At 34.0% G+C, this 19,587-nt stretch overlaps 1 protein-coding gene across 3 annotated transcripts in view; it reads right to left on the reverse strand.

The window, feature by feature from the left end:
- The window catches only part of LOC105559118 (acetylcholinesterase-like), a 69,169-nt gene that overhangs the window by 11,465 nt on the left and 38,117 nt on the right, over positions 1-19,587 (reverse strand). For all 3 annotated transcript variants that reach the window (XM_012007190.1, XM_012007191.1, XM_012007192.1), the window contains exons 3-4: positions 3,822-3,964; positions 130-282 (exon numbers count right to left, since the gene is read on the reverse strand). In XM_012007190.1, coding sequence (XP_011862580.1) covers positions 130-282; positions 3,822-3,964 — 296 coding nt within the window. The remainder of the gene's footprint in view (positions 1-129; positions 283-3,821; positions 3,965-19,587) is intronic.

The following is a 19,587-nucleotide window of genomic DNA, read 5'->3' on the forward strand; positions in this document are numbered from 1 at the left end:
GTAACTAATTATTATTAATTAAATACTGAAAATTAATACATAATATAACAATATAGTTGCAATTGACTGTTAACTACTGTACGAGTATGTTCTAGGTATAAAGCAACATAACGACAGAAATATCGTTACCTGTGTGAAAAAGTAGTAGTAGACCTTCATGCCGCGATCTGCGAATAATTGCGCGAAATGTGTGGACGGGCAGATGAAGAAATAATCGCCGACGATGTCCGCTATCGCTCTTTGATTCTGATAGCCATCGTTTACCCGATCCCAATCGGTATACTGAAACAGAAATCCGTCGAAATTTCCATTAAAGATTATCAACATAGCTATTATATAACTTGGGCACTTAGAATTAGAGAAAAAATACTTGATCCAAATTTTGTCAAATGAGTTGTTCCAAAAGCTTTTAAAAGAACTTTTTTAAGTACACGCGTAGCGAATATACGTGTGTAGCGATAAAATATTACGAATAAATGATTTGCCTCTGTGATGCGCGAGTTATCATCGTTTATTAATGTAACGTTTATAGCCCGCGGAAATTAAAAGAAATTACTAGGACATCGATTTGGTCGGATCACTTTGTATCGTCAATTTTCTTCCAATCGAAACGGCAGTAAAGTGCGCGCTTTTACGAATTCATTTCGTTCGATCAGTCGCGCGTGGGTGGGATCAGCAGGCGGCATGAATTTATCAAAGACACGGGCGACCTTTACGCGCACTGTATCATCGTGAACGAAAGGCATCCTCGCTCTGGCGTGCCTTGTTTCCCGGATACTTAATGAAATGTACACGGAACTCGAGGTTTCACGCAGCCATGAAACAGCCCTTGACAAAGCAACTTTGACGTGCCGTTCTGCTGATCGGAAAGTAATTAGCGGTCAGCCAGCGGAATGAAGCTCTTTGAAGAGTGACATTACCTCGGTACATAACGATATCGATTTTCCCCGTAACCATAGCTGGCCCGTTACGCACTAGAAAACCTATTGGAAGTGTCCCCTTTATGGAATTTTGCGCTAATTTTGCAGAGGTCTACTTTGTCTCATTCTTATTAAAAAGAAAATTAATGTCTAATTATCTCTTATGATTCATCAATATACTTTTCCATTTTTATGTGTAAAAATTACCAATACGAAAACTGCATTATTTTTCGTCTTAGTACCTACATCTATACATATCGGAATAACACTTGAAGGGAATATCTTTTACTTGCAAAATAACTTTTGTTTCACGCGAATTTAATTTCTATACGATGGCTTTCGACAAACGCGTTAATAATACATAAATGAACAATTACCAATAATTCATTTACAGCGGTGATGCTATACCTGCGAGTCTTACTCGATGAAATCCACAAAGCATATGTGTATGTATGTACAGGTATGTACAGTGATTACTGCTAGAAAGCTTTTATTTGGTGCCACCGACGATAATAGTACACCCTTCAATTGTTACTAATTTGTATCAAATTTCAGCAGTTTTAGATAAACGATTAAAAAGTTGTGATTTATCGCACTCTTATGGTTAAGAAAGTTTTTCGTCAACAAGGGAATTGAATAATGAGGTAAACCGACATGATAAATCGAAACTTATAAAAATCGGCAAGTGGTTTAGAAATGGTTCACTCATGATACACCCTGTATATGTACACGCATTATGCAATATATACATTTCTAAAAGAAAGACTGGCCTGCTGGAAACTGCACATAGGTATTCCATAAGTCTCAAGAAGCACAATTGTATCACGATAAATTTTCACAAGACAAATATTTCTGATAAAGAGTAAGATATAAGTGTATTTGCGTAGGAATGTTGGCTCTCTATAAAAATAATGGGTAGGTACATTATTATAAAATTGAATAAATTTTATTACACTATTAAAGTTGAAACTTATAAGGTGAGAGATTACGATGGAGAAGTAAAAGAAAGGAAATATATATTTAGTAATAGATTCAAGTTTTTAATAAAACGTAACGGTTCTTTCGACCATGTTCACTGAAAAAGAAGACATGTCCCATATCTTGGCAGTCGGTTGAAAATTTGAATTTTTCTAGTCAATAGCTGAAATTCTTTCTGTTTAGAAAAAAAATCACGGTTCGTTATAATCACAATTACACAGAGCACTGTCTCTGATTCGCGGGAAATCAACGCGCGCAGAAAAAAGATGGAAACGTGGAAAAGGCCGTAGAAAAAGGAATAGAGGAGCAGCGAGTAGGCGTTCCAATTAACGGGTTTTCACTTTACGCCCGTCCGTATCCGACGCGATACGCGTCAGTGAGAAATGTACGTTTAATAATATAATCATGGCCGATCTTTTTTAGAGGAACGAACGCTGATGTATATTTTTAACAAGATACACAGGCGCTATAGGTAGATTACGATCGAAAACTGAAATTATTGTGTCGTCCATTGTGCAATGTGCAGCACATGCAGCCGTTATTTACAGGTAAAATACTGTAAATCGTCAAGAGATTCACACGTTATATGTACATACATACCTAGCAGTGTCACTGTGACATTACAATACTTAGAATCTCGCAATGTAGCACATATGTGGACATACTAGAGAAGAGGTAGCGAAATTTTCGGTTACTTAAAAATGTACTATAGGTATAACAAATTAAAACACTTGAGGATTATAAATTTTCTTTCTTGAGCAATTAAATTTCTTAGAGTTTTATTTTTATAAAATTTACTTGAAATACAAAAGTAGAGAGGACGTGTGTTTATACTTGTGTTATCTTTACCTAATAAAACACACACGCATATATATGGCTATAAATAATTCTCCCTATCTACCTAGGCAAATCGTGAAAAGCTCAAAATTGACATCTGACATATGGTTCACTTGTTTTTCCATGCTGCAAGAAAGAAGCCTGAAACGACTTAGCGACAGTTACAAGTTGAAGTTTGCTAATAAGAAGAACGCTCGAGGCCAATGAATACAGCCGAGGTCTCGCTGAGTGGTTAGTTTGCAAAAAATATAGGTCGCAGAGTGCTGCTGTGCACCTCTGGACGACGCATAATATTTCTGTATGAGAAACATAATTCGAGTGCTATCTCAATTCCGTTAAAGACCTTACTTTGCAGAATTTTATCGCGCTTAACGCTGAAATGGGCTTTAAAGTGCGCTCTATTTGTTCGTATAAATCAATCTGTTAGAAATTAAATATACTAATATCTCTTTTTACTTGGTATTTTACTTAATTTCTTTTTGTAATTTATATGTATATTAGTTTTTTTACAACTAAAGCAGAAAAGAATGCATACGCAATATCGTTAAATATCTCTAATCTATTATAATTTTCATTAATATTCATTTTTATTGCCAACAAAACTATAATATTAATTCACATCTTGACCTTATTTAATGCATATTTCCAACTTTTTTATATTCTTGTAATTGACCTTTGCACAAATTTCACTCAAAAACTTGAAGTGATATTTTATACAAATTTAGGACTAGCACGTGACGTAATGCATGAAACTGTATGTAATTAATTTAGCGTAGAAATGATTGTTAAATTATGAGAAAAACTATAGAAATCGGAGGGATTCGTTAAGCAAAAGTGCGATTAAATTTGTTTTCGACATTTCTGGGAAAAAAATGCACAACTCTAAAAATAGATGAAAAGAATCTGTCGTTAAATATGATATAGAGAAAATATTTTGCGTATACAAAACAATATCTTACGTAAAGTTTATAAATAAATATTATTTTTTACTTGTTTGTATTATATTGAATAATTGAAGTGATATTTTATACAAGTTTAGGACTAGCACGTGACGTAATGCATGAAACTGTATGTAACGAGACTTACTTGAAAAACGATAGCTTCACGCTCGATTTGCGACATATTCTTGAAGATACTATTGATGATGCTGAGAAACTTATCTCGCTCCAGAAAACTGGCTTGATCTTTTTCGAAGAAGTCAATGAAGTCGTATAGAATAAAATATGTTCCTGAAACAAAAAAAATATATGCATGTTGAACGATCAGAGATAGCAAAGTGTAAACGAGTATTTCAAAATATATAAAGCCGACAAAGTTACTCTTATATGTATAGCATCTGAAATTGGAATTTTAATAACATACGAATATTTATTTCGTCATAGTCGTATATATACAATAATTAGGAATGTGAGGAAAGATGATGAAACATATTTAAAAAGATATATGAAAAGAGAATACAATGCTTTGTATTCAATATCAGCATCTAATTCTCACTTGATGCGTGCTAAATCTATACTTGTCGAAATACATGTACCAATATGTCATATATGGCGCAACGTTTCGTAAGTGGAAAATATCACAATACAATAATGTTATATATTTACATAAAGAAATGTTTGTTAATTTTTTCAATTCGTAAAATTCGCAAGAATAACAATCGAGAATGAATGTATTGAAAAGCGTGAAAATATAACGATATCAAAGAATCTAAATGCCATACATTTTTCATAAAAACAAAAAGAGTTTCTAATACATGTATGAAAATCAGATGTGCCAAAAGAGATGTTGTGCGTGATGGAAAATTTCATTTGCAATTAACTAATACCTAAATTAATTGCAAATGAAGAAGATATTTATCATCAAATTATTCAGCACATATAAACAATTTATTAAAGTGGACCGACAACACTGTTATGCGTTTCCTTGTTAGTACACTCAAGTTGTGCACAGTTGAGGACAATTTGTTCCGGTTTCGCAATTCATGTGCACACGACGCAACTACTGAGAGAGCGTTACTACAGCAAAAGTGTCAGAAACACGATTTCAGAATGCTTCAGCTTGATTTAATGAAAAAAGTTGACCACCCAGTGTTATTATGCATTCTTGACTCTACGGTGTAAAACCCCGGATTTCCGGCTGCTTGCACGTGCACAAGGCGGAAACTTCATCCCCCTCTGGCGAGCGAGAGTGTGGCCTCGGGCGTGCCACCGTCTTTGAGATCGTATATACGATACGAAGACTTCAAAGAGAGTGCTCCTCGAAAAGAAAATGTAGTTTTCCAATATAAAGAAATTTCCCGGACAATACATACAACGATAATAAGTTACCACTTTTTCACATTTATGTTATACACATTCTTTAAGAATTAAGATATGTCGTTGCAATTACTATTATATAATATATTATATAGTGAAATGTACATTTTATTTTATTTTCTTCTCAAGAAATGAAAACCATTTTTATTAATTTATTAATAAATGAACTTTACATAATTACGTTGTTAATGAGAAAAACTTTATCATGAATGTCTAATGTATAGATATAATAATTTCGTTACAATCTCGTCAACAAAACAAAACTATTGATTTTTAATAAATATATTTTATCTATGTACATATAATGTATAAAAAATAACGATTTTCCATCTACTCAAAATTGTAAGATGCAAGTATTTTCCCATAATCCTCTAATGTAGCCATAATTCCAGAGAGCAATCGCAGCAGTCTTTTATAACCCATACTCCATAGCGATAAAAAATGTTTCGTATTCATGGTCGTAAATCAAGGTATTTTTTTCACATCTTTATGTATAAATAGAGGCTTTCTACCCTCTCTCTCTTAAAAATAAATGGGCGATACAGGATAATGCTGTGGAATAAAATGCCCGATTTTGTTTTCCTTCCTCTCCCTCCCTCTCTCACTCTTTTCCTCTTTCTCTGTCTGTCTGTGTATATGAGCGAAAGAGATGACGTTAAAAGAGAATATATCGTGTATACCACAAACAACGCCAAAAATCACAAAAAAAAGAAAGAACACGAATAGACAATAAAGAGATTAAACTCTACCAGAATGTGAAGGTAGTAGGTTTTTAAAATACGCATTTATAAAAAATTAATCTCTTTGCTCCTTGTCCATTTCAATTACTTTTCTGCCAGAATTTTCATGTGTTAAAAGCTTTTGTCGATTTAATTTTGCATTTTGCATACGTTTCATGCAACTTCCACAAACGTCTTGAAAATTATAGCAAAAATGAATTAAATTTATCGTTATAAAGTTTCAATGAAATAAATGAATGAGGAAAAAGAAATACATATGTTGCGAGATTTCAAAAATATATATTGATGTTTATATGGCAATTGACAAATTGTTACTCCAGCGAGAGTGTGAATAATCACTCTTCTTTAAAAGCAATACTTTGAGTAATGAATTGAAACCTATACGAAAGTTATATACAAACTTGTTGGAAATTTCGTCGATTATTGAGGTTTATCTTGGAATTTCGTGCGTAGAACGCCGAGCCCCGGTTCCGAAAAATGACGTAGCGCCATAAACACTTGGGTGGAAAACAGTACGCTTCTTCTTGACATTATTTTGAGTATTGATAAGCTTTCAAGACTTCTGTTGGTTATATGGCACACTCCGATTTTCATCCTTGACGTCTTTCTAATTTCGTCCATCAATTCGGGGGCGTCTAAGAGTCACGCTTCACTCTCACAGCCAAAGTCCGTATTATGTGTTCTGTGTGTATTCCAAGGCTGTGTATTCTGGCTTTCTCTTTCTAACCTCCGACCCTTTGGCCGTCAACAACTAATTTACAAATCCGTTTCCTTCAGTTATACACTAAAGTTCAGAGTTTATTCACACCTACTTGCTTGAATGCTGTTTTGTAGTTACAAAGATTTCCTTTTCTTTTCATTCTCACAGACGGAATTGAGCCCTTACGAGGGCTTTATCACGGAATTTCATACAGAAATAAATAAATTGAATGGATATGGAAGAGGAAAAAAGAAATTTATTGGTAAGAGAATTTCTGAATCGACGCTTCGAGTGAATGCGAGGAAATTACAAATTGGTTTAATATACTTCTAAAAGAGCAAAAAAGATATATTGTGTAAATAATACATTGCATTCTTTTAATAATAAATGTATAAGCAAATTGAAAATTATTAACTAACGGATCATCGAAGACACACAGCTGCAATTTCGAGTTAAATTACAAGTTTCTTGGATTCACACACGCACAGCAACATTTCAATCACTTCAAGAGAATTCCCAGACTGGTTGCAGGTGAATAATGGTACATACGATACTTTCTAAATAAACGGCTCGAGTATTTCCTAGTTTCTCTACTATATGTAACAGTACTTTTGGGAATTTGCCGACACATGGATTTCTATGCATATGTGTTAAACTTCATTTGAAATTTACATCAGTGCTCTTTATATACATATATATATATATGTATATATACAATCTGCATATGTCAGTATACGTATTTATTACAACATATATTATATACATATTTTTAAAAATAAAGATAACATTCAAAATAATTTATTGCATGATATCAATTGCCATTAAAGGATATTTATGAATTATTACAAAATATGACATTTATTTCACGGCCGTATTTGGATAATGATAAAATTAAGTTTATAGTGCATAAATGTAATTATTTACACACAAATTGAAAACCTTTGTCGCAATAATACATGGCTGCGATTTATCCTGCTTGAGATCAATATTTATCGCAATAAAATTCTTTACAGTGACGGGGGGGGGGGGATAGAATGCTTATTAGCATCAAACACTTAAATCATTTATCGATCAAAAGTATGTGAATTTTACAGTTCCACCAAAGAAATTGTGTTTAAAATCGACAGTGCTCGGCGCGTAGGACGTGTTGAAAACGATACATATAAAAATTCACACAATAAACCATTGGGCTATCTACATTCTCCTCGGACCTTATTGGCTTTCTTATTTCATATTGAAGATATTAATATTTATGAAAAATGGAAAAAGGTATCACTGTGTGTAATCTTCCATGTGAGACACGTGCGCAAGACGTGCGTGAAATTTATTTCTTCGAGAAGCGCTGGAATCCAGTTTACGTCCGACGCAGTCGACGCGTGTCGCAAGCAACGATCTTGCGAAAGATGCTGTCCTTTTCCTTTTTTTCTCATTCCCTCTCTCTCTCTCTCTCTCTCTCTTACCGTGAAACATTGTACGCGGGGCTGCGCGTGAGTGTGTCGCAGAGATCCTGTTTAGTTTACTAGAAACTACTGTAGTAATATTGCGTCTGACAACAAAGCTGGAAACCGAGTTGACTCGCCCGAGGTGGTTTTTGTTTCGGACCTTCAGTTTCCAGGTTAATGGATACTTCGGGCGAAAAAGATTTGGAACCAGGCTAACAAATTGACAATCCTGACGAATACAACATTGTATTTTGCTATGATTTCAACGAAATGATATAGCATCAATGAATTATTCATTTAACGACGCAATGCACATGCGCTAAAATAAAAGCTTCTACTTGATGCACATCAATATTCCCTCAAACGTATAAACGAATAAATTCTTTAATTAATTTTTTAATCAAGTTAGAATTGATTTTTGACTGAGAATATCAAAACAGACTACCACTAAACGTATATTATTCATTAATTACATCTAAATTAATAGGAAATAAGAAGGCCAATTATAGCATCTCCCCCTCCCCACTCATTAGGGTGCAAGAATTTTTATTGCGAAAAATATTACCTCAGCCATCAAATGCTAAATAAAGTATTAAAAATAATTAAATCGTTGATCGATTAAAATATGTGAATTTACTAACAAGAATGTTCCACTTAACAAAACTTGGTTATATGTCCGAAAGTAATAGCGCAGGATAGATGAGAAGAAACAGTATATACGAATTCACATGGAGCATAAAATAAAATAAAACTTGGATAAATGAGTGGAAATCTTATACATAATACTAACAACTGCCAAGCAGTACGTAATATACTTTTTATAAATTTGCATTATGAAAATCAATCTTATCCTACAATCTTAATAATTGCTTACAACTCGAATAGTCCTGTTAATTGTAAATTATAGTCCTAAACAATAACCAATTGCTCGATACTACTATAGACAAACTACTAGTATACAACCTGCTTATATAGAAATTAAAGCAGGGAATCTTATCGACGGGAAAAATTATCGTTCAACTTTGACGTTGAATGCGAAAAGATTTACTTAGAATAACTATTTGATCGTAAGAGAGACAGATTGGTGGTTCAGGAACGAAACGGCATCGAGATTCGACCACAAACACCGACAGAGCATTACGAACTCCACTCGGATTGACTTTCGAGAGGAAAGCCGTTTTAGCAATAGCAAATTCAAGCATTTGCGGTGCGCCTGTAGCTGCCCAAAATGGTAACGAATTAAGATTAGATAACGTCGAGTTTGTGCAATATTCGACAATTTCTTTTTCACATAAATTCGGTATTAATTCGGTAGAATTACTTTGATAAATAAGAAAGATTTTTTTATACAGCAATCTCTTCCAATTATTTATAATAATCATTCTTCAAAACTATTAAAAACATAATAAATGTAATATTTATATTACGTTTATAATGACAAAATTAATAGGTAATGATGAAGAAACGTGAATTATTACATGTCCAAATAAGAATGCAATTTAAATAGGTATGTAGATGAAATTACACATTTATTGTACCTATTATATTTTATATATCGTCAGACTTTGAAATAAACTCGAAAATAATTGAAATAGAAACGTCCCTTCCTCTCCTCTCCTCTTCCTCCATCTATTTCTGTCAACTGCAAACAAAAAGACTTTTCACTTGCTTTCCCTTAAAGATACTCCTAATGAATCTTATACAGAAACTTTTTCAACGTAGCCATTACAAAGGACGTAGCTGCGAATAAGCAAATCACATCTCTTCACAACTTAAATTCGTAAATTGTTGCACAAAGAAGAAAGCCCACATAAAAGATGAAGAAAGGATATAACAAGGATATAATGTCTTGAAAGAAACTTTGCTGCTTAGGAAAAACATCAACTAATAACACAAGTATCTACAGATATAAAATATTTTTATATAATAATCCTAAATTTAAGCATTTACTTTATGTTCAAATATATACCATGTATCTTCTTTATATAAAATTGACATTAACCACAAGTTAATAATATTATAAAATAATTTTATACACTTACTGTAAAGTAAATTTGAAATAGGTTTGAATTGAAATTACATGTAGTGATACTTTAATTTTTTTTTCAACAAATTCTTCAACAAATAGTACTCATTCTTGTAATTTTTATGCACTTTATCTGTTTTCGAACCTCAGCTTTGAAAAGTATCATAGACAAAATTGCATAATCATAAGGAGAGATCATCTTTTCGGTTGATACCAAGCAAGGCCGTAGCTCGTAAAATTGACGGTCAACGTAAAATAAAGAATTCACTGGTGCTCTCCAAATCTAATATGCGCGGAAGCGTATTTCCATCATCGAAGATGGGTCCGATGCAAAAGAACTCAATTACGGGCAACTCCCTGAGGCTCAACAGGAGGAGAGGAGAAGAAAGGAGCTTTAGCAGCGCGCGCGATTCCAGCGCGATTTCAAGCTTGACGAATAGCTGGCAGAGTCGAAAAAGGGAGAAGGTAGACGAAGGCAAAGGTAGCTGAGAAAGAGATGGGGGGGGGGGGGGAGAAAAGGCGCGAAAGGCGTAAGAGTGGAGTTTCGACGGTGGAGCGGTGGTTGCACGCAGGGATAAAAGAAAAGAGTGGAAAGAGAGCTCGAGCAAAGAGTGGCAGGCAGGGGCCGCCACGACCTCGTCTGCCTGCCTGCCTACCTATCTACCCCCAGGCTCACCCATCTCTATCGATTCAACACCACTAACTTGTTAGCTATCTTCACTGCTGAAGCCGACAATCTTGCTGCATTTACTCGAAATGACAGTTAATCCTTAACCCTTTGAGGTCGAATATGGTATAAGAAAAAATATGATTGGTTAAAAAGAGAAACATCGCGATGGGAAAAGACGAATATGCGTACGGTCATAAGCATAGATTAGACTTATTCCTGATGGCAGGAACGTCTATGCAAAGGCTGGATCTTTTGTCCATACGAAAAAATGTCACACTCCTCGAAATTTACTTTCTTATTCCGGTCTTTTTCAATCCGCGATCACGATAACGTTGGTACATCGTTCACAATTTTATTGTTAATTTCTCTGCAGCTACTTTTGTTCTCTCCTTCGGTTCAGTTCAAATAATATATACAACAAGTAAATAAGAGAAAACAAACAGAGAAATGCACGCTTGTATATATAGTATGTATACGTATACCAATATAATTACTCAATATCTGTGTCTTAATTAAGATAAAAAAATCTTTTATTCTATTTCGAGAAAACGGAGTTAAACGAAAACGCGTAATCGAAATAAATTATACAACTTGACAAAGTAAATTAATGTCTCGAGACGAAGCAAGTCAACTTTGTGTTGAAATTGTTCGCTTTAATTGAAATATGTTAAATAAATGGGGGATGAGAAATATACCTAATATTATTAGTTTTGTCATAATTGATCCAACTATGATCAAAATAGATATCTTATTTTCCAACGAAATTACTACACTGGTTGCAAAGGATTAAAACAGTGTATTTTAAGGAATACATAACTGCAAGAAGAAGGCCATCAAATTCTTTAGGAAGATATTTTACCAGAAAAGAAAGTAGGTCAGAGGTTCTGAGAGTTTTCTCACCTTGAGGCTGTTGCTTCGGCAAACGGCCAGGATGAGAAATGGTGAGAGCTATAACAATAAGTACATTGTTTTTCCCCTCTCCAGCACGTTCCCATTTCTACATCTCATTCCCGCGTTGCCAAAATCCACCATTTTTCTACGCAGTAGCATTATTCGTACAGTTTTGTATATAGTTTTCTGCTTCAATAATTAAGTACAATATTTCTTTCTACCTAAAGTATTAAAACTTGGTTGAACGATAATGAAAAAAGAAGACTGTAATAATTTTTTCCCCTTCCTGTTTAGCTTCAAGCTTGTCAATTACTTTTTGTATTAATTACCGTATCGAATAATTGCCTTAAAAGAAAGACTATGCTGTTTTAGCAAGTGACAAGTAAAGCGAGACTTTGAGAATTCCACGCGATTGACGATGCATAAGTTAACGATCGTAATCGTTATATAGATTTTTGTTAAACAATACGTCATAATCATAAATGTGAGCCATCTTTAGTGATGAAGTAACAATTGAATCAAAATGACTTGACGTTCTCTGGCGAAAAACAAGTGAGTATTATGAAGGCCGTACTCGTTTCGCATCCGTCACCCACTCCGAGGACAATTTTTTTATGAAAAATAATATACATCATTTCTTAAGCTTTGCATAAGAATGGTCAACTATGACGACATCCATGACATGGAAAATACGTAGAAAGTAAGAAAATTTGGAAAAGATGGTGTAAACAATACGTCTCGTTTCAATTTTATTCTATAAACGAACGGAGAAAGCATCAAGGAATCACATGTGAGCGACAGTGTAAGAAATCATATGACAAATCCTAGACATTAGCAATACAGCCATGTTTATTAAAGGAATAGAAATGTATGAGCAGCTCTTATTAACGGAACGTGGAAGTATGAATCTGAATGTTGGAATTGTAAAGCATACTTGTTAGAAAATATCCAAAAGTATATTTGTCCTACATAACCATTAGCGCAATTAATGTTAGGATAGAAATATCAACCTGTAAATTGTAAAGACGAAGCTCGCGAGGAGCGCTTGCAATATGAGGTAACTAGTCGGTATGCCCGATACGTCAGCAATGCGATTGAGGAGTGGAAACAAGCGGGACGCTATGTTTGAGTAGATAATGAGGAAATGATAGGACGCCGTCGCGCCGCACCTGGCAGCCCCGTTGCTCAGGTCACTGTGCATATACCCACCTGTTCGTCCTTGTATATAGCTCTACGCGTATGTGCAGGAAGCTCCGCCGGATGCCTAGAGCAGACTGCGGAGCAAGGGAGGGAGGCGAGGGAAACGAAAGGATGGACGTGCACAGAGGGTGGTTTGTCGAAGCATTTACATGCGGCTTCACCTCGTACTCTCGTGTGTAGAGCAAGTCGCGCTACATTTACACGCCGTAGGCTTACCGTCCAAGCGGAGTAAGATTTATGCGACGATTAGGTGTAATCCTTGGCGCATCGCTACAGCTTGATGAAAGAACGAAGAATTATCGAGAAATGCAAAAACGGTGGTATAACAAAATTAAGTTTGAATTTACATGCATATCAAGACAGAGATCTAAAACTTGTTACAGTATAAACTGTATAATATTAGTTTCCATGTGAGTTTCTAATTAGAGTAATTGTATTTACGTGTCCTCTGCGATCTATGTATATATCACTTGTATTAAATATGTCCATCTGATTCTATCTGACAATGAATGGCGCAAATGTATTCAATGTGTCAGCAGAGCTATTAATAAGAGAAAGGGGGGAAGAGAGAAGAGGCTTTATCGAAATTGCTTCTGAAATAGGACATAATACTGTATTATCTGTTACAAAACAGTTTCCCGTCATTTCCTGTCTTTCTGCACTCTACTCTAATGCAAACGTATAAAGCATTATTTTTGAAATTACCCCGTAAACTCTCTCGACACTGTATTAGCGAATGAGTTTTGATTAAGTTCGAAGATGCGGAATCTCTCTATACGAGAATTACATTGGTCGATGTTGTTTAACGTACCATACCACGCCAACACGTACCTACATGTGTAGAAAATTGTTGGTATCTCGCCAGAATTCGTCTCGACGCGACGCCGTGTGTGTGTTGACGTTTATGTAAGAGTATACGTATGTACACGTATACATATATACGAATGTGTATACTCGGGACGAATCGTCGATGCATGAACAAATATGCCTGTGTCTCCCTTTGTTTGCGATTCATCTAATTTCAGACTCTCTCCACAAAGTTCGTTACTGAAGATGATGACGAAGGATGCTAAATTGGACTGCCTTAACCCTCGGTGTAAAAAGCGCTTATCGCGCTTGCAGTGTTAAATCCATTGCTCTAAACGTTGCGATAAGGCAGTGAAAAGTAAGAAGGCAAGGTTTCGCCCCGCGAGTAAACTGAGAATCCGTCCGATAAGCGAGAGTAATTATTTAGTGTGTATTTCGTGCGGGTTAATCGCGCGACTGCGCAGCGAAACTGCCTGATTGCGAGTCGCGATTACGTGCAAAAAAACACGGTAAGTTTAAGTTGGATGATGAACTACGTTGATGCTGCCTTTCTACAGAATATCCGTCAAATCCGGCGATACAACCGGCAAGGAGACCGGCTTTCTGTAAAAAGCAAGAGAATATAGAAAATAAATTTGCATCTTCTTTTTTCAGATAACACGGCAGGACAATAAGTACAGATCTGCACTTATTTTTCTTTATCACAGTGAAAAATATTGGATTTATTTTCAAGAGGTATTCTCGCACTTCTAACTAACAATAAAAAGAGATTCATCTCAATCAAATAGCAGTATTGACAGGAATCCATATCATTCAAAGGCGAAAGTTGCGCGTTCTACTGTATGAATAGTTACCACTCGAAAGTTCTAATTGACCGAGAGACAATCAAAGCTGTGTATCGGCAAGTACCAGGTAAACATTGTGGCCTGTCGACGACCAACTAACGCAGGATGAACGAATGCACTGGTAATGTAGTATAACCAACTGCTAACTCGTGGTCACTGGAAATGCATTGCACCGTACGCATCGAGTTTCCACTAGGTTCCAAACCATTTAAGCGTCAAATGTAGCTATATCGTCAATAATATTTCCTAGTTAGCACAATTTTTCATAAATTTGTCATGTGCAATTCCTCAATTGAAATATATTTCTTTATATCACTTTAACAAAATCATTAGACATAAGTACGCTACCGTTTCAAGTTGGGGTAATATTAACTATTGCAATATTATATATCTATGATAAAAAGAATAGTTGATGTCACGAAATCTTTTAGATATTTCTGTCTTCCCGGAGAATAAAATAGAGAGACTTATTTTATTTTTAAAATACCATGCCAGCTTTATTTAAGTGAAGAAAGTCAATTTCTATATTTAACCCTTTCAAGTATATGTACACTTTTCTATTAAACCACTTTTTGTGAAACTTTGTATACGAGGGTTCTTGAGGTCGCTGATTACAAATCCGTTATCAGATTTTCATAATTCAAAACGGCGGATTCAAGATGGCGGAATTCAAAACTTAAAAGACTAACGTCATTCAACGGTAATTCAGCTATGCTAAGAAACATTATTTAGAATTATTATTATTAGAACCCAAGGAATCGAAATTCCAGTTGAAAATTCTTATAGAATATAAGAAATAGCGCGCGCAAAATAGCGGTTACAAAATTGAAATTTCATCATTTACTCATTCTTGGCACTACCCAGAGCTAACGACCCTAATACCCATAATCAAACGAAAATGCTCAAAAACTTGAAAACTTAAAAAATTCACCTACTTTGTATCCGCCATTTTGAATTCTGACCTCGGATTCATAATGAGCGATCCCGAAAACCCCTTTGTGCAAAGTTTTCAAGAAATAATCTTTAAAAACTTGTCCGAAAAAATTGCTGTTTTTGCATATTTCTTTATTTATAAAACTTTTACAATAAATATTAAAAACTGCTCAACTTTTTTTGTATTCTTTTATTGCTAAGATACCCAAAACATGCAAAAAAACCCGACCTAAATGCTCAACTAGAAATTAAATGGCTAAAAAGTAAAGAAGTTGAGGTGGGTTACCACCATGCTTCAAAGGGTTAATATCAATTTCTACTTGTAAAATTTTTCTAAACAATAAAACTAAAAAAACTGGCGGCACTGTACAGTTTCTTTTGCTTTTAAGTACGTACATTTTTTACGTATGCTTTTATGTTTTTAATTTTCTTTTATTTACTTTACAGTGTGATCTTATGCGTTACTTCTGAAAATAAGTTAAAGCGCGTTGTAACGCTATTTAATTAAATGAATAAATGTGCAAGGACATGTTGAATTTAACAATATGCGATGAATATTTACTAATTGCCTTTAAATTATAAGGTCCATTTGCTGTTAGTCAATAGCACAATAATTCTCTGCGTGAAATTACACCCATCTTTAATCTACCTCTAATAATCGTAAATTTGGAAGTAATTTATGCAACGTATGTAATATATATATACATATATATGTATATAGTGGAACAGGAATACGTGTTCTTGACTACCAGCTCTATTTCTATGCCGAGCACAATCAGTTAATCGGCTTGCCGGGATGGTCCTTTGTCCTTCTCCTTAGCCAAGCTTGACAGTTTGCGGTTTGTAGTTAGCAAACTTTATCGGAAGGAAATTTACCACACCTCTTTGAACACTCGGCACATTGATTTCTTTTGAAATCCGCAATAATTATAACGCCACTAAAAAGTTTTATGTTGTTAACTCATTACTATATATATATGTCAAGATAATGTAATATTCCTTTATATTTTCTAATAATATCAAATATCTACTAAGATATCATTAACTAGATAATTTTTAAAAACAAAGTTGAAATAAACATCGATTTATATTTGAACTCTATTTTTATGACTTGATATTTTTAGATTATTATAGCTTGTTGAATTTACAATATTCATTGGAAATTGCAAAAATATAATGCGAAAGAATCTCAAAACTTAATTAACATTGTCAAACCTTAAATATAACAACTTCCGAGTCCGATAATCTTCGCCCGATAAACGTCGAATTTCTCCAGATCTTCGAGGTCTCGAAATTACTCGGGAGTTTCTCCAATTCAACCAACTATCTAATCAATGTCGGTATCTCGCAGTTATTATTATAACTTGCACGATGAGATTTAAGGCCAAATTAAACGAATCCTCAAAGTTGGAACATTTTAAAAGCTGGCATATGCAGAGTATTCTTATAAAAATTGCTGTCTTGTAAAACTGTTTTCTACATCTTCTTTTCTAATATAAAATAGAAACCTCTCATGCTACATTTAAAGGTGTAACAATAAAGACGCTCAATATTTCGTAGAATTGTGTGAAATTTAAATTTGTAAATTTTGTTCTGTTTGATATATTATACAAGGACCATAGAAAAACTCTTATCTTATTATAATTATTTTATTTATCAGCGTAATCTCCCTTTATGCACTTGAACTGGCTGCTAATAATGTTTCACAATTGTTAAAGATTTGTATCCCGGGAATTTGAGACATAAAAAACTTGAATTCTCGAAATAAAAAAAAATGTGAAATGTTTTAATCCACAATTACAGTTAAATCTTCAATATATTGAATATCGGATTTATTTCCATATTTACATGTATTTTGATAAGGTATTTATTGTACAAGTATTTGTGTTATAACGATTAAAAACATCTTACACGTACATATTATTAAATAAGTCTGTAACTTTGAGTTACTGTCTTTATAATCAAAATACATGTATAACGATTCATGTGAAGACGCGTCAATTAACAGAAATCGTCAGTCAATTACTCTAAAAGTCCTATCTACCGCGGAAAGTCGATACCTGAAGAACACCGACTGAAAGCACCGCTTTGGAATACGAGGCCAACAAAGTTTTCTTTGTCAACGAATACAAATGAGAGAAAGAGACTGTCGATCGCTACATACCCCTCCACCCGGAATCGTTATTAAATGCTAAAGAAGCTTCCGTAACCCAGTTTTTAATACTTACTTGGTTCGTAATTTTGAATATGGCTATCTTTGAATTTGACATCTATTTACCTCATTATAAATAGCCTAATTTGCACGAAATATAATGGCAAATATTTTCCAGATGTCCATTTAATTTCAATAAAGCTAAACTTATTTGTTGACAAAATATACCTGGTGAATTATACACCTACCAATAATAAACGAATGAATGAGTACGCGCCGATGCACGGCGAGGGTAGATCCACGCCGAGATTCGCGTCGTGATGGCCAGTTACTTCTCTCGGCATGCGCTCATACGTCCGATTTTTTTTTTATGAATTTCCCCTTTATTATTGAGAATATGGGCATCAATCTTCTCAGGAGTTTTGTAAAAAGTTGTATAATTCATTCTGTTTACGTATATACACATATATGTATGTATAAAATATATAAATATAAATTACTAATATAAATGCAAGCATCAAAGAAGATATTGTCCCTCTTGACAATAAAACTTTCTATAGCATAATATAACAATAGTACACTTCAACTCTGTTTAAATTATTATGATATCAATATACCACGAATTAAGACAAACACGCCCGTCGCCAGTCACTCCTCCCGCTTGATATCATTCAAAGTCGCACAAATTCGAGCGGAGTAATGAGATCGTTCCGGGCGATGTAACGATGTAAAGGGTTGTCAATTAATTACATTGGTAGCACAGTCTATTTGGTATCGGTAGATATTGACGGCCATCGAATTTACCAGAGGCGATACTATTTGAAAGCGATACCCGTCCCATGGTAACCGATTATAAATTGCCAATCCTTCGGGCTTCTTGCTAATAAATTTATACACAAATATATCTTCAATTATCCCATTTTTACTCTTTAAGAGAATTTTTGCACAAACATACCTCACAACTACAAGAGTCGATCAAGAAACCAGCAGTTAATTGATCAATGTTATCCTTCCATTACATATAACTAAACGTAATTAAATATTTCGATCTTCAATTTGTCTTGGTGGCTACTATAATATTATACATGATATTTATTGACTATTTTTATATTTAAAATATTATGAATTTAAATTAAGAACATGAAAATATTAAAGATATTCATATAGATTCATTGTGCTTTAATACAGATAAACTAAAAAATATCAATACTTAAGCGATAATTAAATAAAATTATCTGTTAACCAAATTTTAATTTAAAACGGTCAGTAAAAAGTCAATATTAGTATAAATACAATCCTTTTATATTTCTGATATTACAAATGTAATTAATTAATTAATTATTTTAAAACAAAGCAAAGAAATAAAACCGTTGGTTGGCCAATATCGATCAATTGATATCGTATCGCGACATGTATCACAATTAGTATATGAGTTCCCTCTTTTGCAATAAGATGTACTTACGACTGGAAAAGAGAAAGAAAAATATATGATACCATTTTCACCCTGTAGGTACATTTTACAAAAGGTACCGGTATTACAAGGAACATGAACTCTCACGTGAATAAAAGCTCTTACTATATATATGTATATATATTATATTATATAATACATATATAAAGAAGGAGAAATATATATACATGTATATATATTTCTCCTTCTTTTCTATTATATAAATATAATACCTATAAAAATAGCGAGTTATGGCACATTTAGAACCTACTCTCTAAAAGTCAATCAGTGGGTTTATAACTGTTGTCAATGTTAATGTACTGATTTTTAGAGAGTAAATATAAATAGGGTGAGTAAATCTTATTATTATTATCATTGTTACCACAAGACACTGGTTCATTCTGACAGAAGGAGGGATATTCTTTTCTTCTTTCTCGCCCCCCCCCCCTCTCTCTCTCTCTCTCTCTCTCTCTCTCTCTCTCTCTCTCTCTAACACAACTACATTGAAATTGGAAACATCGCACACCATATGTACGCGCACCAGAGAGATACAACATTTGTAAGTATTGAAAGCGTATGTACGAAAAAAGAGTATGTAATCTCCTCAAAACACGAAATATTGTTATATTTATTTCATAACGTATTTCTTTTACAAAGACAAATTTATAAATATGCGCACAA

The sequence above is a fragment of the Vollenhovia emeryi genome, unplaced genomic scaffold (assembly GCF_000949405.1).
Source record: "Vollenhovia emeryi isolate VEMERY1.0 unplaced genomic scaffold, V.emery_V1.0 DF939289.1, whole genome shotgun sequence".
Lineage (NCBI taxonomy): Eukaryota > Metazoa > Arthropoda > Insecta > Hymenoptera > Formicidae > Vollenhovia > Vollenhovia emeryi.